Below are 22148 nucleotides of genomic sequence, written 5' to 3'. Positions count from 1 at the left end.
AGATTTGGGAACCACTGAACTAACATATGCTTTTAACAGCTATGACATTAATGTATATGCAACATGTAAGCCCCTTATACTGTTGTACAGGCTTGGGGAGTAACGGAATACATGCTACAGTGTTATGTAATCAGGATACAAAAAAATGGTAACTTATCCGTTACAGTTACGTCAAAAAACAAAGTAATCAGATTACAGGTGCATTTTGTAAAAGATTGGAATACTATCAGGATTATAATTTTTTCATTTAAAACCAAAGAAATTAATCTTTTGACATAACGCAATATAGAGAGCTGTTTGATTATAGTTCTGGTTCTATCTTGTTAGTCGTGACTCATGTGAGCCACCTCCTGGTGCAAGCACAAATAACATCTGTCTCTAATCATTCTGCACTAGAGGAATGTTGAAACGTCTGTTCATCACGATGATGCCCGCTGGAAAAAAATGCATTACAGTCACGGAAATTTCTAAATTATTTTGTCTATAATGGAGAAAATGGAAACAACATCACAGTACAGTGCAAACTGCTGTGAAGATGTGGTTTTTATCAAAGGACTTCACGCCTAATTTAAAGAAGCATTTAAGCATGGAAATCATGTTAGCCAGGTTAGCTAAAATTATTTACTGCTAGTTAGTGCTTTGAAATTCCATGGTTTGCATGATCACAGTTGTGGGTAAGGTTGCCAGCCATGCTGAATTAGCTGGGAATGGGCCTGTATTTTTGTAGAAATTAACATGACAAGCCCCCCCCCCCATGTTGCAAAATTATGAAAATTAATATTTTTGATCTTCACATTTTCAGTTGGTCACTGCCCATGCAGATATGTGCTCCACTGTCACTTCTCATTTCCATCATAACTTCAGTTGAAACACCAAAGTTGTTCTCTGAAATGCTTTTGTGATGTTGCTGATGTTGTTCATATTGCTTTTCTCTTGACTTTATTTACATACGTGACCTTGAAGTAATCCAAAAGTAATCAGTTACACTACTTTCATATTATGATATTTGGATTACGTTACTGATTGCATTTTTTATGAAATAATTTAACTGTAACAGAATACATTTTTGAAGTAACCCTCCCAACCCTGCTGTTATACAATATAAATAATCATTACTAACCAGAGTAGTTTAGATTAAATTGCATGTGGATTATTATTAATAGTGTACTTTTGCTCACATTTATTACCTCATCATATTCCTACCTAGTAACAGAGTGGCACAGTTTCTCCTATTTAGTTTAGCAATCCACCAACCAGCCTTTATCATATACCAATTTTTTATCATTCCAAAAGCAGCCCAAATCAGATTTACATTATAGTATTGTCCCCAGCACTATGAGAAGGTGTTTGTCTGATGCTTTTCCTATTGTAATCACATGACCTACTTTATGTCACTTTATTTCAGGCTAGACTTGTTACAGAATCAGACTGTTCTCATTCTTTTTTCCCTCTTTGATATTGGCCTGATACCTATGTTGAATATAAATATACAGTATATTCGGCTATTCTGTTTGTGTGTATAAGAAAAGCAGTGGTAAATTCAGTTGCATGTTATTTTGTCTAATATTTTCCTGACCTGTCCAGTTAAAAAATTAGATGTACAGCTAGAGTGGGTTCGGAAAGTATTCTGGCACCTTCAGTTTCTGCCCGCTATATTGTATTATAGATTTAATTTTACATTAATTGAATTGAGATTTTTGGCCATCAGTCTACACACAATAACACAATAACAAAACGAAAAATGTTTATAGTAATTTTTGCAGATGTATTAAAAATAGAAAACTAAAATCTTTCATTTAGATAAGTACCGGACCCCTTATTCAGTACTTTACTTCAGTACACCTTTGGCATCAGTTACAGCTTTGAATCTTCTTGGGTCTCTAAAGAGACCACTGCACACCTGGATTTGGGCAGTTTCTCCTACCCTTCCTGGCAGATCCTCCCAATCTCAATCAAATTGTATGGGGACCTTCTGTGAACTGCCATCTTCAGGTCTACAGATGCTCTATGGGGTTCAAGTGTGGGCTTTGACTGGTCCAGTCAAGGACAGTCTGAGTCTTGCCCTGAAGGCATTCGAAAGTTTTCTAACTTGTATGCTTCAAGTCGTTGTTGTGCGTAAAGCTGGACCTCGGCCCCTGTCTGATGTTGCATCACGCTGCAGATGGATTTCTTCAAGGATCTCTGTGTATTTGGCTACATTCATCCTTCTCTCAATTCTGACCAGCCACCCCTGTCCCTGCAGCCGAGAAGCGCTCCCATAGCATGATGCTGTCAGCAGCGTACTTCACAGTATTGATGCTATTAATAGTTAATGAGTGGTGCCTGGTTGCCAGCAGGTTCTTCCATCTCTGTGGTGTACTTCTGAAGTTTGGTCAGCTCCCCAGACAAGGCCCTTCTTTCCAAATCAATAAGAGCCACCTAATAATATTTCATCAGATTTACAGTTTTTGGGTTTGATATATTCCAGAAAGATCAGTACAACTTAAAATTTTCAAAATGTATTTTTTTAGAGAGCGCTGTCTGTGTGAGCCACATGGAGTGACAGTTCAATAAATGAAAACATATTTCTTTTGTACAGAAATATGGTAGAAATTTACCCACAGGCTGTCGTTTTAAAGCTTCACATAAGAAGCTTGTTTTTTGTTACGGCTTGCAGGATCCCACTCTTGATGCACCCACCTAATCTGAAGCTTACAAAAAAAAAAAAAAAAAAAAACACCCAACAACAACAAAAAAAGAATACTGTCTGTCTGTATCAGTATTCATATTCTTTAGGACACGATATCTGTTCAGTGCGAATAATCTATTCATATTTGTTTACATCCGTAGTGTAGATTAATGGCCAAAAAAGTATATCCATTACCAGTTTAATAATTGTCACACTGTAGTTTTGGACTAGCCCGAAATAGACTTATTTCACTGATTAAGCTTATATTGCACAAATACACAGCAGCAACCAAATAATTTCTTATTACTGTCTAGCCTTCAAACACTATTTTAACCTGTTCTATCTCTGTGTGTGAGAGACTATGAGGCCTATAGACTCAAAGTATAATCTGGTACTTCACTAGTTTTGGATATGGCCAACCCTTAATGTGTATCTGAATGTGAGACAGGTCATCCAGTTTGGGGTGGACTGTGACCTTGATGAATGCACATGTCGTGACCCTGAGGCTGAAGAGAACAAGGGAAGAATGAGAGAATTTGAGGCACAAGGACCATAACAGGACAAATGGAATAAAAATAAAAACAAGAGACAAGAAGGATAAGAACGTAATGTGGAATCAATCAAATGTGGAGCAATCAAATCAGCTCAAACTGAAACATAAAATTATAAAATCTATACTAATCATTCTTATACTAATCTATAAATACATATTTTGACATTTTGACATTTATATAGATGTAGATATGACCTACTTTTTGTCTGATAAAGCATTTATTCCCACCAGAAGTTCTCGATGTTTTTTTAATATCTAGATTATGTAAAAGTTATATGCAAATATTGTACTGATAGTGTTAGCTTGTTTTGTGCCACATGCTCTGTTAAGAATCTTAAGACAGCCTATATTATTGGTAGTTACCTGTGTAATGTATGCATGAATGCTTTGGATTCAATTTAAAATGGATTGAATTTGAACTGAATTCAATTACAACTGAAAGTGTATGACATACTCTTACACAACGTTCTATAAATGTATGGTTTACTGATGTATCAGTGAAAATAAAATCAACATAAAAATCCAATACTGAGCTGTTTTTTTCAGAGATTGTAAGTGATTTTACAAGTATTTCAACAGTTGACTTAATATAGAATAAACATATAATGCAATTTCACTGTTTACATTTATGATTTGATGGTCAAACCACAATACTATGATTCCATGCATTTCTCATATCTAGTTTAAGAGTCCGAAATTAACAAATGTCAAGATGAAACAGGTGTGGAGAAGATCTTTAGTTCCAAAAAGAATTAGAAATATTAATGAGATAGTTTACTGTAAACAGTTAGAAGCACTCCTCAGTGCTGACTGCTTGTCAAATGCATCAGTTTTTGTTTCAACACTAAATTCAGTAAATTAGTCTGCTTTGTCAACTTTGAGTTGCTATTGATACATAATTAAATATGTTTTTCATATCTATATACACTACAGACATACATTTATTTAGCACAACAAGAAGGCATAGATTCAGCTCTTGTGGGGAGGGGAAAGGAAAAATATAGCTTGCTACCTATATATAAGCCAAACTTTCTCTATTTCTGAACACACACATCGCTATATTTAAATGTTGTTTGAAAATTTATAGTTTTTTGACTGTACAAATATCCACATTGACAACTTTATAAACATTGCATTGTGGTCTGCAAAGTTGGCAAAAAAAGAAAAACTGCTTGTTGTGAAACCAGACAGCACACTGGGGCCCAGTTTACATCTTGAATTAACGTTGTTTCTGATCTGGACAATAAAATCTGGATAAAGGATGAACTGATCTCACATTGTTTTTACAGCCTTATTTTAATGCACTCTCCTCTCCAATATGTACTGATTGAATCTAACTGCACTATGCAAATAAGCTAGCTAGAATGTGGGACACCATCTAGCTGTCAACACAGCAGGAATAGGTTCAATAAGTTCAAATTTTATAGTATTATATATAAAAATCTAAGCATCTCTTTATCAGCCTTATGTACTGAAGTACACTGCTCAAAAAAATTAACACTTTTTAATCAGAGTATAGCATCAAGTCAATTAAACTCCTGGGATATTGATCGGTATCAGCTCCTTTGTGCAAGGAGGAACAGGATGAGCACTGCCAGAGCCCTACAAATTGACCTCCAGCAGGCCACTGGTGTGAATGAACAATCAGAAACAGACTTCATGAGGGTGGCCTGAGAGCTTGACGTCCTCTAGTGGGCCCTGTGCTCACTGTCCGGCACCGTGGAGCTCGATTGGCATTTGCCATTGAACACCAGAATTGGCAGGTCCGCCACTGGCGCCCTGTGCTTTTCACAGATGAGAGCAGGTTCACCCTGAGCACATGTGACAGACGTGAAAGGGTCTGGAGAAGCCGTGGAGAACGTTATGCTGCCTGTAACATCGTTCAGCATGACCGGTTTGGTGGTGGGTCAGTGATGGTCTGGGGAGGCATATCCATGGAGGGACACACAGACCTCTACAGGCTAGACAATGGCACCCTGACTGCCATTAGGTATCGGGATGAAATCCTTGGACCCATTGTCAGACCCTACGCTGGTGCAGTGGGTCCTGGGTTCCTCCTGGTGCACGACAATGCCCGGCCTCATGTGGCGAGAGTATTCAGGCAGTTCCTGGAGGATGAAGGAATTGATATTATTGAATGGCCCCCACGCTCGCCTGACCTAAATCCAATAGAACACGTCTGGGACATTATGTTTCGGTCCATCCGACGCCGCCAGGTTGCACCTCAGACTGTCCAGGAGCTCAGTGATGCCCTGGTCCAGATCTGGGAGGAAATACCCCAGGACACCATCCGTCGTCTCATTAGGAGCAGGCCCCAACGTAGTCAGGCATGCATACAGGCACGTGGGGGCCATACAAACTACTGAGTACCATTCTGAGTTGCTGCAATGAAATTTCAGCAAAATGGACTAGCCTGCTGCATCATTTTTTCACTTTGATTTTCGGGGTATCTTTGAATTCAGCCCTCTGTGCCCTCTCATCAAACGATGTGGCATCCTTTCGTTCCTAACACATTACCCAGTCCATATCAGTATACATATACAGAATGATATTTTTCCCCATTGAGATATGATGTATTTTCAAAGTGTTCCTTTAATTTTTTTTGAGCAGTGTACTTACTTTTCCCTTTACCAAAAAAGGAAAATGGACATTCACTAAGTGGTTCTGTTTATACACCTACATCTGTTAGGAGGTAACACGAATGCTTGTACTAAGTGCTGGAATTGGGAATTTGATCCCATGGGCAGGTATTTTCTCTCTAATGTCAGGCTGATGCAAACAGATGATGTTTACATCTGGCTGAAATCTGATTGTAATGTGAGTTAGACGACCTCCTGAGGTAGCTGACTGATCCAGTCAATATTCTGATCACAATGTGTGCTGTGTACATTTATACCTGTTTTAATGACATGCGAGATGAGCATGTTTGGCTCACTACATGTTAATGCGAAGTGTAAATGGGCCAAAAGTTGCTCTAGTTCCCACTTACCTCAAGCATGCTTGATCTAGAAAGATTTGATCAGATTTGACTTTTGGAGTTTTGCACTGGCACTACAAGGCTAAAGCGGCAAGCAAGAATTGACTGAGCCCCCAACATGAAAAATTATGTTCCAAAATCAGCACCCCAATCCACATTGTTTGGTGAAGTAATTGACATATCAATATCACATCAGGATTAAGGTGTTCTGGCTTTTGCTGCAAAATATGTTTTATTCCAATTCAGTGAGACAGTTTTCTGTTCACAGACCAAGCAGGTTCTAGAGGGAAACTCTGGGTCACTGCATGTAGATCTGCAAGACGGTTTATTTCATATAAAGACTTTAGCATAATCGCTAAACATGTTAACTGATTAGTCAAGCTTTATTTATATAACACAGACTGCACAAAGTGCACTACACTACACAATGTGCTTTATGCTAATTTAAAAATACACAAAAAACAAGAGTCTATGAGGCAGAAAATGAAATAGGAAACATATAACATATTAGTACTTGGTTAGATGTCTTTATATGGGTATATATATATATATATATATATATATATATATATATATATATTTTATTCAAAAGTCTACAAACCCCTGTTAAAATGGCAGGTTTTTGCGAAGTAAAAATCTTTTCGCACACCCCCAAACTAATACTTTGTTGAAGCACCTTTTGATTTTATTACACCACTCAGTCTTTATGTGTGGCACATCTGAACTTGGCAATATTTACCCACTCTTTCTTACAAAAACATTCTAAATCCATCAAATTGTGAGGGCATCTCCTGTGCACAGCCCGCTTCAGGTCACCCCACAGATTTTTAGTTGGATTCAGGTCTGGGCTCTGGCTAAGTCATTCCAAAACATTGATCTTCTTTTGGTTAAGCCATTCTTTTCTTGATTTGGCTGTAAGCTTTGAGTCATTGTCATGCTGAAATGTGAAATTCCTTTTCATCTTCAGCTTACTAGCAGACACCTGAAAGTTTTTGCACTAAAACCAACTGGTATTTGTAACTATTCATGATTCCCTCCACCTTGATAAAAGCCCTAGTTCTGGCTGAAGAGAAGCAGGCCTAAAGCATGATGCTGCCACCACCATGCTGCACCATGGGTGGTTTTTTTTTTGGTCATGTGCTTTTTTTTTGCACCAAATATACCTTTTGGAATTATGGAATTATTATACCTTTTGGAATTGGTCTCATTACACCATAACACATTTTATCACATGGTGCGGGGCAATTTAGTTGGGCTTGGATGTTTTTTGCAAGAAAGGGCTTCCGTCTAGCCACACTATCCCATAGCCCAGATGTGAAGAATAAGAGAGACTGTTGTCACATGCAGAGAGTAATCAGTAACATATTCCTGCAGCTCCTTTAATGATGCCACTGGTCTCCTGGTAAGTTTTTGTCTTGTCCTTTTGTAAATTTTGGAGGGACGTCCTGTTCTAGGTAATGTCAGTGTGGTGTTCCATTTTTTCCACTTGTTGATGATGGCCTTCACTGTGTACGACTGTACATTTAATGTTTTGGAAATTTTTTATATCCCTCTCCTGATCGATTCCTTTTGAAAGAGATACCCTGTACAGGCTTTGTCAGCTCTATGCAGACCATGGCTTCATGGCTTCTTGAAACCAAATAGATGTCAATCCTCTTGAAAATCCAAAAAAAAAACCCAGCTGATCTTTATTTGGGGTTAATCAGAATAAGTGAAGTGAAGTGAAGTGTGGCCAAGTATGGTGACCCATACTAGGAATTTGTGCTCTGCATTTAACCCATCCAAGTGCACACACACAGTAGTGATCACACACACACACACAGTGAACACACACCTGGAGCAGTGGGCAGCCTTTTTTGCTGCGGCGCCCGGGGAGCAGTTGGGGGTTCGGTGCCTTGCTCAAGGGTCTCACCTCAGTCGTGGTATTGAGGGTGGAAGAGAGCGCTGGTCATTCACTCCCCCCACCTACAATCCCTGCCGGACCTGAGACTCGAACCCACGACCTTCAGGTTCACCTTCGGGTTGCAAGTCCAACTCTCTATACATTAGGCCACGACTGCCCCCAATAATTTCATAATTTCATAATTTCATAATTTCATGACAGCTGTATGATTACTTTTGGACATAAGATTTAATGTGATTGGTTCATTCTGAACACAGCCACATCCCCAAAAATAAAGGGTGTGCAAACTTATGAAAGGTAATTGTAACTTTATTTTTTTTCCCCTAAAATGTTTCTGATTGTTTTTAACTTAATTTTTTTATTAACCGGCGGTTAACCTGCCAATTAACAGGGGTGTTATATCCATATATATTATGTTTTATACATATATATATATATATATATATATTCAGCTTTCATTTCCTGATATTTACATCTGGATGTGTTAAACAACTTAGAATATGCCACCATTGGTACAGAACAGAATAGTATTAAAGTAAATAGCACTTAATATTTGGTTGCATATCCCTTGCTTGCAATAACTGCATCAAGCCTGTGACCCAGTGAAATCATAAATCTGTTGCATTCTTCTGTAGTGATCCTTTTCCTGTCTTGTACTGCAGCTTCTTTCAGTTGTTTTTTGTTTTTGAGGGGCTTCTCTCGTCAGTCTGCTCTTCAGGAGGTGAATGCGTGCTCAATTGGGTTAAGGTCGGGTGATTGACTTGGCCAGTGTAAAACCTTTCACTTTTTTCCGATGAAGTCCTTTGTTGGGATGGCAGTGTGTTTTGGGTTATTGTCTTACTGTATGATTAAGTCCCTCCCAATTAGACTGGATGCATTTCTCTGTAAATTGGCAGACAGAATGGTTCTGAAGACTTCTGAAATCATTGTGCTGCTACCATCATGAGTTTCATCAGCAGGAAAGATTAGTGAGCCTGTTCCCAAAGCAGTCATGCAAACACATGCCATGGCCCTACCTCCACCGTGCTTGACCGATGAGCTTGTCTATTTTGGATCATGAGCAAATCCTTTCTTTCTCCACACTTTGGCCTTTCCATCACTTTGCTAGAGGGTATCTTGGTTCCAGAACTTTTGTGGCTCATCTCTGTATTTCTTTGCTAATTCCAATCTGGCTTTCTGATTATTACTGCTGAAAAGTGGATTGCATCTCTTGGTATAGCCTCTATATTTCTGCTGTCGAAGTCTTCTTCGAACGGTGGATTGTGATGTCTGCACCCCTGCCCTGTGGAGGTTGTTGGTGATGTCACTGACAGTTGTTTTTGGTTTTTTCTTCACAGGTCTCACAATGTTTCTGTCATCAATTGCTGTTGTTTTCCTTGGCTGACCTGTTTGATGTCTGGTTGTTAGTACGCCAGTGGTTTCTTTCTCTTTCAGGACATTCCAAATTGTTGTATTGGCTATGCCCATTGCTTTTGCAGTGGCTCTGATTGATTTTCCATCTTTTCTCAGCTTCAAAATGGATTGCTTTTCTCCCATAGACAGCTCTCTGGTCTTCATGTTGGCTTATCATTTTTAACCACAAATGCAGTTTTCATAGGCGAAACCCAGGGTTCAAACCAAGAATAGACATTCAGAGCTATTAGCTGCTTGTTCCAATAATCCAATATTTTTGATCACTTGAAAAATGGGTGGGTTCAAACAAAAGTTGCCATGTTCTAAGTTGTTTAACCCATCTAGATGTAAATATCAAGAAATGAAAGCTGAAATTCTGATCTGTCGTCTGATCTCATGTTCACCTTTTGATCTCAAACCTAAATGTCTTATTAAGTCCTTGCCATTCCAATACTTTTGAAGGAGACTGCATAGTGTATATATATGTATATATATACAGTGGATATAAAAAGTCTTCACACCCCTGTTAAAATGCCAGGTAAAATGAGACCAAGATAAATCATTTCAGAACTTTTTCCACCTTTAATGTGACCTATAACCTGTACAACTCATCTGAAAAACAAACTGAAATCTTTTAGGGGGGCGAGTAAAAATAAAAAACAAAATAATGTGGTTGCGTAAGTGTGCACACCCTCTTATAACTGGGGATGTGGCTGTGTTCAGTATTAAGCAATCACATTCAAACTCATGTTAAATAGGAGTCAGTACACACTTGCCATCATTTAAAGTGCCTCTGATTAAACCCAAATAAAGTTCAGCTGTTCTAGTAGGCTTTTCCTGACATTTTCTTAGTCGCATCTTACAGCAAAAGCCATGGTCCACAGAGAACTTCCATAGCATCAGAGGGATCTGATTATTAAAAGGTATCAGTCAGGAGAAGGGTACAAAAGAATTTCCGAGGCATTAGATATACCATGGAACACAGTGAAGACCATCATCATCAAGTGGAGAAAATGTGGCGCAACAGTGACATTACCAAGAACTGGACGTCCCTCCAAAATTGATGAAAAGACGAGAAGAAAACTGGTCAGGGAGGCTGCCAAGAGGCCTACAGCAACATTAAAGGAGCTGCAGGAATTTCTGGAAAGTACTGGCTGTATAGTACATGTGACAACAATCTCCCGTATTCTTCATATGTCTGGGCTATGGGGTAGGGTGGCAGAAAAACATCCAAGCCCGGCTAAATTTTGCACAGTTGAAGCATGTGGGAAAATGTGTTATGGTCTGATGAAACCAAGGTTGAACTTTTTGGCCATAATTCCAAAAAGTATGTTTGGCGCAAAAAGAACACTGCACATAACCAGAAGAAACACCATACCCACAGTGAAGCATGGTGGTGGCAGCATCATGCTTTCTTCAGCTGGAACTGGGGCCTTAGTCAAGGTGGAGAAAATAATGAACAGTTCCAAATACCAGTCAATATTGGCACAAAACCTTCAGGCTTCTACTAGAAAGCTGAAGATGAAGAAGAACTTCATCTTTCAGCACGACAACGACCCAAAGCACACATCCAAATCAACAAAAGAATGACTTCACCAGAAGAAGATTAAAGTTTTGGAATGGCCCAGCCAGAGCCCAGACCTGAATCCGATTGAAAATCTGTGGGGTGATCTGAAGAGGGCCATGCACAGGAGATGCCCTCGCAATCTGACAGATTTGGAGCGTTTTTGCAATGAAGAGTGGGCGAATATTGCCAAGTCAAGATGTGCCAAAGTATTAGTTTAAGGGTGTGCACACTTATGCAACCACATTATTTTGTTTTTTTATTTTTACTCACCCAAACTAAAAGATTTCAGTTTGTTTTTCAATTGAGTTTTACAGGTTATAGGTCACATTAAAGGTGGAAAAAGTTCTGAAATTATTTATCTTGGTCTCATTTTTTAAACAGGGGTGTGTAGACTTTTTATATCCACTGTATGATACGTCTATATATATATATATATATACACGCTGCCCGGCCAAAAAAAAAAAGTCACTGTTTAGATTTTAATAGGCAAATACATAAGAGTCTATGAATGGATCATTATTAGAGTGATTATAATGTTTCTAGCATGTTATATGTTTGGCAACAGTTCTTTTAATCTTAAAAGATGAAGTGTGTAGCTTTTTAGTTCTTTAATAACCATGTAGAAAGACGTATCATGGCCATATTCCAGGATTCATCAGGGTTAAAATTGTGAAAGAATGGTTCAGAGAGCATAAAGAATCATTTTCACACATGAATTGGCACCTCTGAGTCCTGACCTTAACCTCATTGCTCATCTCTTGCATTGTAAATACAATATCTTGACCAAAAACTGATGCACCGCTTGATGGAAATAAATGTTGTGATGTTATTTCCACATACATCTTTCTACATGGTTATTAAAGAACTAAAAAGCTACACACTTCATCTTTTAAGATCAAAACAACTGTTGCCAAACATATAACATGCTAGAAACATTATAATCACTCTAATAATGATCCATTCATAGACTCTTATGTATTTGCCTATTACAATCTAAACAGTGACTTTCTTTTTGGCCGGGCAGCGTGTATATATATATATATAAAATTGATATAACAAATAATTGAACTGATTTGAATTGAATAATTTTGTGAAACTATATTCTAATTCTACATTTGATTTAGTCATGGGCTCAGGCATGGAGTTCCATTGCTGTTATTTACTTTTATTTACTTCCAGTTGAATACATTTGCCTTGTAGCTCCAGTACAACACAACAAAAGCCCCAGCACTGTGTCTGAAATCAGTCCTTCGCTCACACAGTCACTGTTTATAGATCGTTCTATATAGAGTACTGTATAGAAAGCAAACAGACAGCGAACTGAATTCAGCTAACACTTACTTGTGTTCCAGAAACACATCACCTTGACTCTCCATTACAGAAACAATTCAAATGTTACAAATTACTTAGCAACCTAAATCCACAAAAACACAAGTATTAAAAGTAATTTTCTGTAATAAATACACCAGTAAGAAGTACCTGTTGGCTTTAGTGGTCCTTAAACAACCATGTTTGCATACAAAGTTAAAAGAAACCCTATGCCTTATGGTATTTAAGGTGCATTGGTTGTACACTGGATTTACGGTGCATTCTGGGTAATACTATAGTCTGCTATCCAGGGAATATAATTTGTCCAATGAGAATTTGGATAACATTACAAAATGGCTGCACACAAACTTGTGTACTTTTTAGTGAATAGGGAATGAAATCGGTCACGGCACTGGCTTGAACTTAAGTAGTTGGAGTAATTGCTCAAGCAATGACTAACAAACTGGTAAATTTAACTGACATAGAAGGAACATTTGCTGTACAACTTTAGAAACTTTTTTCCTTATGAGGAGCCTTAAAGAAACAGACTATGGTCGTTCCTTTCCTTTTCTGTTCAAATTTCTTTAGGTTCTCCGTAGTCATTGTACATCACGGGCAGCATTTGTTCATCACAAGATTTGTGCAGCCCTTGGCCAAGCTCCATCCAGCTGAGGCCGAATGCCTTGGTGTCTGTGTAACGGCATGCCAGGAATTTGAGTGACGCTCGGCGTAGGCCAATTTTGGGCTCTTGAAGAAGTCCTCGACACCAGCCGCTGAGGTCATCAAGCTGCGACAGAATCAGGCCTGCTTTCCTGCCATCACATAGACAAAAGTTTCAACAAGTAATTTAATGCAATATTCTTCATGTAAATCATGAATAACTTGGCATTATTAAAAAATGATAGAAGAGCAAACTCCTGGAGAGAGATAAAAAAGTGAGAGATTAATAGGAAAACCCAAACCTACTAAATGTGAAGCAGAGTAGATTTGGAAAGAACTGAAAGGAACAAATATGCACTATTCTCATCTTCAAGGGCACACTTCAAGTTGTCAAGACACAGATGAAATGCATAACTTAAGGGAGCAGAGGTTAAAATCCATCAAACACTGGTGAAGTTTTCGAAGGGCATTTGGGGGGAAGAAGTTTGGAGTGGGCATGATCCCTCTTGAAAAAGGCAAGTGGCTGAAATGTGATAGCGAGGGCATGGAAAGAGTGTCTCATTCCACAGAAATGGCTTCATTTCATCTGTGCGCCAAAACCAGAAGCTCAACATTCTACAGTATAAATACTGAAGCCCAAAGTGCCAGCGACCGACAAGGTTTCTGGGTAGACTCAGGAAAAAGGACATTTTTTAAAGCACAGAGAGAGTGCTTTTGCTATTAAAATGCGGCTTGTGCTGTGCAAACAGATCATGCTGAGTTTTGTCTGACTGTTTTTAATAGAGGAACTGTCCAGACAGATTCATGTGACATCCTAATATTAACCTGTTTGTCTTAATTTCCAGAGGCCGGATAAAAATGAGGCTTCAAAAATTTTTAATTTTCTTTGGCTACCACCTTACAGAATATTATGATAGAATTTTAATGATATCAGAATTGGTAGTATTTTCAATGAATATTATTCTTGTTTGGTAGAGAGATGTCATCTATTTCATTCTTATGAATGTATTTATGTTTCTAATATCTTGCCACATTTCAGTGGTTACAGGAATCTGGATGTTTATTTGCTTAAGACAAAAACCCTGCGGTTTGTTATGCTTTAATTTTTCATGAAAGAACGTTTCGGTCTCCAAATAGCAACGGTTGTCACCATAAATCCCAGCATGTATGGAAGTGGAAAATGGCCTCTCATTTCCAAGGTACATTTTCAACCTCTTGCACTTTGCCAGGGCCCTTCTCTTTTTATTATTTCAATTCTATTTCTTTTTCGTATCCACTAGTCTGGTAGGAAACAATCAGCTGCATTCCTCTGATACTCAAAGTTGCAAAACACACTGACCCCAAACATGACACAAATCTTTCTGAGCTTGGCCAACACATGAGAGAATCTCTTCCTGCTGAAAGGTACGCAATTATCTTCAAACTGTAACATGTCACCGAGAGCTCCTACCATTCAGTACCCGTTGTCCCAGTTTAAAGCTTGTGGAATAGAGTTCGACTCCCTATGGTGAGCTACAGTGAGCAAAAAGATCTTTAGAAACAGAAAGCCCACATCAGTGTCATGCTATTAGTTAAAAACAGCTCCATAGTGACGATGGAGAGATGCTCTGAGTTGGAAAGACACATTCAATGAGATGGTGTCTGGCTCAGACATCACACAGCATTGCATGATGTGTGTCAGGAGACTAGAATTCATCCAAATGGAACTGTGACATACAGACAGGACAGGGTGATGTGGTTTTTCTCACCACTCATTCCATATTTTTTATCCTGCCAACATCGGTTTATATTTGAGCTAGGGTCAGCTGGGTGACTATTATTCAGTATTATGATTAGCTGAAGAAAATGGCCCATTTTAAATGGCCCATGCTGTTTGTGAGGGAAACCAAAGTGATTTAGAGAAGTTCAAAACAAGGAAGCAGGGCTGCTTAGGGGAGTATGGCCAACCTTGTACAGAAGCATCTGGGGAGAACAAAGTAATTCCACAGTTTTTGTGGAGCCGTAGCCCGTTATATTTATTTATTAACTCATAATAATCAGTGGCTCTTTGTTGTAGTTAAAATGATTAATTGAAAAGCCACTTTGATTTGGGGATTTTGGGTTTATGTTCATCATCCTCTTTTTGGAATGCTCAAAATTCAGCTTATTTATCATAGGGTGTGAGGTTGCCTGTAGTGAAAGTTGTTTTTTACTTCAGTGCAGCCACTTGGGAGCAAAACATTTAATAACAAGGCAAACCCTTCCAACATGGAAATGATTAAAAATAAACTTTTAATTCAGCACTGAAGACTGTAATTGTTGACAGTTGAACTAATAGTTCCCGTGCTTCTACTGTGCATCTCCACAGAAAACTTTTATGCTAAGCACATGGCTGTGTTTATAAAACATTTAGCTATACAGCCAAAAATGTATAAGCTGGAGATTTCATTTCAGGATGGAAAAGGCCTCCCATAATGTCTGTCAAAGTCATAAAGACAAATGATTAATGTGGTATAATTACTTTGTTTGTCTTTAATTGGAATTACTTTACCCAAACTACTTCACTGCAATTCTGTATTTGGGATCTTGTGTTTACAATATATATGTTGTAAAGTAAGCTGGTTAAAATTCATTCTTCCTTCCAGCTTCTTTAAGCAGAGAGAATGACACAGGAAGATAGGAAAAGAGGGGAAAGAGGTCAAACCTGGGCCCGAGCTCATCCTCACAGCGCCAAGTGAACTCCCCAAAGCTTTCATAGCGCTGGTTGTAGTGGTAGAGGACACGGTGCAGCGTGGGTGAGCCCAAATCCATCAACATGTTGTAGGCTGTCTGCTGCTCCTTCCCGCTTGTGTAGCCATTGAACAGGTTGTAAATTTTGTCTGCTATTTCTAAAAGAACAGATGTGGGAAACATAAAAATAAAACCCTGGGTCTTCTGTGAATTATAGATAGTAGTTTATTTACATATGCATTGTATTTTTAGTTTATATAACATAAAATTTTATTTCTTTTTAGGTAGAGATAAACAAATTTTTGTTTTGGAATATACTTTTTATTTATATTTTATACTTTTTTTTTTTTTTTTTGAAAAATCCAGCATTCTATACGGTATGAGGCCACACATGAGTGAGTAAACAGTGATCAGACCTGTGGCCAGGGGTTAAATCAGGATTTAGGAAGTGGGGGCCTTGCTACTATCATGGGAGCCAACAATGTGGAACTAATACTATTTATGTGTTATTATAGGAAGGTCTCAACAGTGATATCATGAAATGATGATTAAAACAAGATGCTGATATATTGGTCTCTGTGTTAAGGCCTTAATTTATCTAACTACAACTGAAGGCTGATTTCATATTGCATGCAGTGTTTACCTTCTCAATGCAGTTCATTTTTGATCAGGTGAGAGAACTTAGCTTAAGAACTTAACCAAGAACTTAATCAAACATGCTTTATATTTTAGGTTGCAGCCAGCAATCTGTTTTAGATGTGAGCTGCAAGTGTTATTTGTCAATTTTGGGCATAAAATGATATTGAAATATATTTTGACTATTTTCGGGGACATATGAATACATGATACAATAAAAAAAAAAATACATATATGAAAAATGCATTCTTAAAAAAATGCAGTGTGAAAATGTATTATGTCATTATAATCTACAGGGACATGGATGCTAGTATAGCTACTAGCTGTCTGTCAGTGTGATTAACTCATCAAATAGTTTAATGCTTTTTAAGTACAGTGTATTAGAAATGATGAATATTTCTATCTAATTGTAGTAACATAGCTTTGTTCAGATGCTGTGTTCCCAGATACGAAACTGAACTGCTTTATTCGTGCCCAAGACCATTAGGTCAGAATCAGACTCTATAAATAAAGTTTGTCATGGTATTCATGGCTGAAGATGAAGGATACCTTGTGCTTTCACATCGTCCACTGCAGGACAGGGAGTTTTGATGGTGACCTCACTGGGGCTGGAGCGCCTTCCTGTGTTGTCTACGGCCCAAAGTCTGAACCTGCAGAGACACACATGGCCCAGTTTTATTACAGCTTATGGAGAAACTATCCTGTGCTCTACAATATCCATTATCTATACACATTATTACATAATGCACATTCAGCACTAATCTCTTTGTGGTGTCCTCCTCCTTAAATCAGCTGTCAACCACTCTGATGTGTGGTATTTTCACTACATTATGGCAATAATGAAACAATACATACATACCCTCTCCTTTAAATAACTTCACATTAGACTGTTTTCATTTAAGACTGACAGAAAAATAATCATGTCAAATAATTAATGAGCGATCAACCTGACATTAAACAATTCTGCTGCATGGTTAAAATGGCAACTGGTAATTTCCATTTGAGCATTACATCTAAAATGTGTGGAATAAATATGCAGACAGTTATAGTACATTAAGAAAGTGCCCCCTCTCTGTATTTCTCGAGGTCAGAGATGACGGTGCACACCCCTGAGTGTGAATAAGATAATCACTCAGCAACTCTAAAGGATTCAACTCTGGTATTAGGTCCAGAATCACATGCAGCAGATTAGCATGGCACCCATAGGGGAAGTGAGGCTTGGTTGTTAATATTAGGTTGAATTATATCTCCATCTAGTGGATGTCAACATAAACAACTAGCACCTGTGACACCACCGACAGTATGGGTGCATGTGGGTATGGTGTGCAGCAATGTAGACACCTTTAAAACATCAAGCCAGTGTTTGGAGACCTGGAGAAGAAGCCTCATGATTTACTGAGCCAAACAGGGATGTTGTCCCATGATGCTGTTTTCAGGATGGATTAATAGTTTCATTTAAATAGAGTGGTAGCACAAACAACACCTCTTCTGATTTAGGATTATATATAATGCTTTTCTAAGCCTGTCTAAGTCATTTTCTATATATACAGTTTACAGAACACATCTGTTTCTCAGTAAACTCACAACAAAACACTGTCCTTTAAATAACTTTTATGTTTTTACCTTAGTCAAGTGACAGAGACATGGCCATACCCACCCACCCAGTAATCCATTCACAAACCTGCATGTACAAAATGCTTTTTATTGCCTTAAACAGCACAACCACTTGCAACCAATTGTTGGCGTGGAATGTCTGGTTTACAAACTTCTTTACTGTTAATACATTTTAGGATAATCTGCTATGCAGGATAAAGGGATGAATTCATAGCTGAACTCCACCATTACAGAATTTTATGGAATAGCATCATAAGAGACACATACCACCACAGATCCAGTCACTTCTTACAACTCATCTCACCTTCAATTAAAACTGATAAGAGGCAATAGAGAGCAGAGCCTCATCCTTACAATTATCATACACAGTACATATTCCCAAATGTGGCAGTCAAGAAGCTTGACACACGCACAAAACCAGAGCTTTGTATGTTTGATACTATGGAAGTGATGCTGAATCATGTTGGTTGAGACAGCACCTCTGGCAGCCTCTGTGCAGGAAAGCTTGCACTCCTTCATTTGCCCTTCACTCCGGACTTCTGAAGCACACTCAACTTTCAATTCCTGTTTCTGCTATCACCATTAAGCTCTCCTTCCAATGTACTTTTAAGCTATTCCAAAGCTTGAACCGCTTCCCCATCTGTCTGAAAGCTTTAACTGTGACCTGATTCAAGGTATCTTTCTGCCTCAGTACACAAAATAAACATATTTGCCCATAAAATCATGTAGGATTTTACATGTGCACTAGTATGTTTCTCAGGGTATCTGCAATAGTATTACTTTCAGAGCAGTAATACTAAAAATCATTAAAATTTTCAAGATCTGTATTTGTTTATTTGCCAATTTATGCTAAGTGCATAACCAAAAGCGAGCTCAGAGAGAGAGAGAACTAGCTAGCTAATTATAACTGATTTGTTATGTAAACACAGCCACTGACGAGTTTTGTGATAGCATTGGAAGTGGAATGAACACGGAAATGCTCTGAGTATGCACTAGATTCTGACATTATCTGTATTTCTGTAGTACTAAAAATGGGAGGATTGAAAGTCCCTTGCTGGAGTCCCCATCACTGATAGGAAAGGGTAGATGCCTCATTGGGCTCAATAAAATTATGGCTATGCAGAAATATAATGTCTGTAGCAAAGTAAATTTTGTGAATATTGGTTGAAAATGGAGTGAGTTAAAGTTTTATCAGGCCACACCTGCATCTTTTCATAGAATTACAATGACTTACAATCGAACCTGGCCCCTGCCAATATGGGAGATGCACTAATACATTGACAATACACTGACATACAATGACAATGGTCCCTAGTTACAGAAGAACAGAAGGCATAAACTGAAATATATGAGACCACTAAAGTTAAAAAAAAATTAAGACAGGAATTTACAGTTAGAGTCACAATTAAACTATTTTAAATGGCAGATGGTAATAGAAAGCAGCCATTTTAAGGTGATTTAAAAAGCCACATAATTTATTAATATTGCCATCAGTGTGAATGCCATCAGTTTGAAATGACAGGAAGTAAACAGCACTCACATGTAGGTGGTGTCAGGCTCCAGGCAGCGTATGATCATGGAGATAGAAGTGAGTGGATCTGGGATTTCACCCAGCATCACACATGGAGATTTGGCCCCAGACAGAATGTCGTCCACAAAGCTCAGCATGGTCTCTAGAATGAGAGCAAAAAGTGGTTAAATGAAATTCATGCAGACATGCACATGTACAACTAAGCTATAGTTTATTTAACAATTTTTTTTTGAGCTGAAAAAAAGCTGTATACTAAAATTTCAGTGTCAGTTTGTTGATTGTCAAATATGATTAATGATACTCGTATAAGGCCACACAGCTTCCAGTATGCTCTGCGTTTGTGGACCTGACAAGACACATGTTTAGGTGGTTTTGGTGAGCTAATGCCTTTTTCCAGTGGTTAGCTTACAAATACATCCATTCTATTTGTACATTTTAACCTTCTAACACTTCAAACGACAGCGTTTCCATAACTCTGAACAAGACAGCATGACTCTCAACCCTGTCAGAATTTGAAAGGCAGCACTGTCCAAAGAAGGGTTTCCCCACACTTTCACATGCTTTAATGTAAAGAACACAGAGAAACCTTCTAGGAATGGAGACTTTTTGGCTCTGGTATTTAGACAGCTATGGGTCAGGGTGTGTTTTTGGATTTCATGCAACTTAAGCTCCTCAAAGTTCCTGAAAACACCAAAATAAAGAGTCTACAGAGTCTTATGGGTCTTATTATAAAGCCGAGGAAGAGGCTGTTTGTCCAGCTGGTTTGCTTGCGTCATAAAATATGACACGAGGGGCTCCGGTGTGTCTTTTTTGCAAGAGGAAAACCCGTGCTGTGGACTCAGAGGAAACCTTTAAAAAGGTGATGGTGTCTTGCAGCCAAAACCCCTGTGGGCCTCCGGCTCTGAAAAACCACAGGGGTCTTGGGCATACTGAAAAGAGGATGGCCAGTGCCAGGATAAACCTGGGAGAGGAAAAGATGGTTGAATGTGTATGTACACACTGTCTACCTGACACGTATTTACATGGCATGTAGCCTAGTGCGGGAGACCCATGTCCTCAAACTAATAAAAAGTGGCAGTGAAAGAGACTGGGTGAACAGCCTTATTCGTAAATATTCATTCATTCCTGTCACCCACAGAGGGGAAATAATATCTTGGTCACTAGGTTATGAAGCAAATACATTTATGAAATTAAAAAAAAAAAGTACTGACATGCTGTGGTAAACTTTTTTGCTTTTTGTGATTCTTTTAGAATTAGGTATTTATGCAACAATACCTACTCAAGTCCTATAAAAGTTATCTGTTGCATCCTGCAATTTATGGATGAATATGGTGAGTTTAATTTTATACAATTTTTCAAAAAATAAAGCACTTCAGAAAGTAATTCATACCTTTTTGAAGGAGCTTTTATAGTGTCTAAATTTATAGTGACTTGCATAAGTACTCAGGAGTCAGCCTGTGCGTAATGAAAGTATCATGTGATCTCAATAAAAATATACCTGTTACTGGAAGGCCCCATAGTTTGTTAAAGAACATACAAACAGCATCATGAAGAAAAGAAGCTACCAAAACAAGTCTGGGACAAAGTTCTTGAAAAGAATCAATCCCAAAAAAAAAAAAAAAAAAACTAGAGGAAAATTTAAAAAATTATTCAAAAATGGAAAGAGTATAGCACAACAGCCTAGAGGAGGTCATCCAGCAAAAGTCAGTGACCTGTAAAGAATAGTTTTCGCACCATTCGGTGTAAACTCTATAGACTGTTGTGTGTTTCTGAAATATCCAAACCAGCCTGTCTGGCACCAAAAACCACATGGTGTTCAAAGTCACTGGGATCATATTTTCTGCCTCAGAAAAAAAGACCAGAGCAAGCCATTATCGTCCCACTTATCTTTTTAACTGTTTCTGTCATGTATTTTAATTAAGCTGAACACACAAAAAATGGGCTCTGGTTAGATAATGCGCAGGTCATAAATACACCATGCAAATCACCTACAGTTTGAGAGAAACATGGGCAAATCATTTCGTATAGCAATTGTGCCAAGCATTCTCTGAATTCAGTTCCACCTACAGATCCCCCAATTCACAATAACCTGATGCTTTTGAGCAAGTGCACTGTTTTCTGAAGTGCCTTTTGTACTAATTATGTTATGCAATGCACACAGTCTTGGACTAGCATGAATCTGAAACAGATAAAAAATATTGCCTGATTTACAACTGTGCAAGGACACTGTGATGTACAGGTGTGGGAGTAAGATGGAAGATGCAAGCATGACATATATAGTAGCACTATACTTGAAATATTTAGTAGCACTATATCATTAATATTAATCAGTAGCAGGCAGGGATCAAACGTGTAGACAGGGTTAGAACAATGTACAAAAATTCACATATTTACAATATATTTTTGAATCCATTTATTTCTGTAAAGCTGCCTTGTGACAATGTCCATTGTTAAAAGCACTATACAAATAAAACTGAATTGAATGGAATTGAATTGAAAAGAATAGTACAGGTAAATCCATTATCTAAATCCAGAGTAAATGGCAAAGGCCAAAACACGGGAATATTCTGGACTGGGAACTAGAGAAAGCCAGCAAATCATTAATAGGATCTAGAAAAGACAGCTTTAGA

At 38.1% G+C, this 22148-nt stretch overlaps 2 protein-coding genes across 7 annotated transcripts in view; one reads left to right on the top strand and one right to left on the bottom strand.

Annotated features, from left to right (window-relative positions):
- The window catches only part of pappa2 (pappalysin 2), a 69826-nt gene extending 66085 nt beyond the window's left edge, over positions 1–3741 (top strand). The window contains exon 24 of the mRNA XM_026937049.3: positions 3117–3741. Coding sequence (XP_026792850.3) covers positions 3117–3224 — 108 coding nt within the window. The 3' untranslated portion in view covers positions 3225–3741. The remainder of the gene's footprint in view (positions 1–3116) is intronic.
- An 8463-nt stretch (positions 3742–12204) lies between these two features.
- Positions 12205–22148, bottom strand: part of astn1 (astrotactin 1) — a 281516-nt gene continuing 271572 nt past the window's right edge. For all 6 annotated transcript variants that reach the window (XM_053233344.1, XM_053233343.1, XM_053233345.1 and 3 more), the window contains 4 exons: positions 19528–19660; positions 16923–17023; positions 15712–15895; positions 12205–13180 (listed from right to left, as the gene is read on the bottom strand). In XM_053233344.1, coding sequence (XP_053089319.1) covers positions 12943–13180; positions 15712–15895; positions 16923–17023; positions 19528–19660 — 656 coding nt within the window. In that variant the 3' untranslated portion in view covers positions 12205–12942. The remainder of the gene's footprint in view (positions 13181–15711; positions 15896–16922; positions 17024–19527; positions 19661–22148) is intronic.

The sequence above is a fragment of the Pangasianodon hypophthalmus genome, chromosome 4 (assembly GCF_027358585.1).
Source record: "Pangasianodon hypophthalmus isolate fPanHyp1 chromosome 4, fPanHyp1.pri, whole genome shotgun sequence".
Classification (NCBI taxonomy): Eukaryota; Metazoa; Chordata; class Actinopteri; order Siluriformes; family Pangasiidae; genus Pangasianodon; species Pangasianodon hypophthalmus.
The sequence above is the reverse complement of the archived record's forward strand: the minus strand, read 5'-3'. Positions and strand labels throughout refer to the sequence as shown.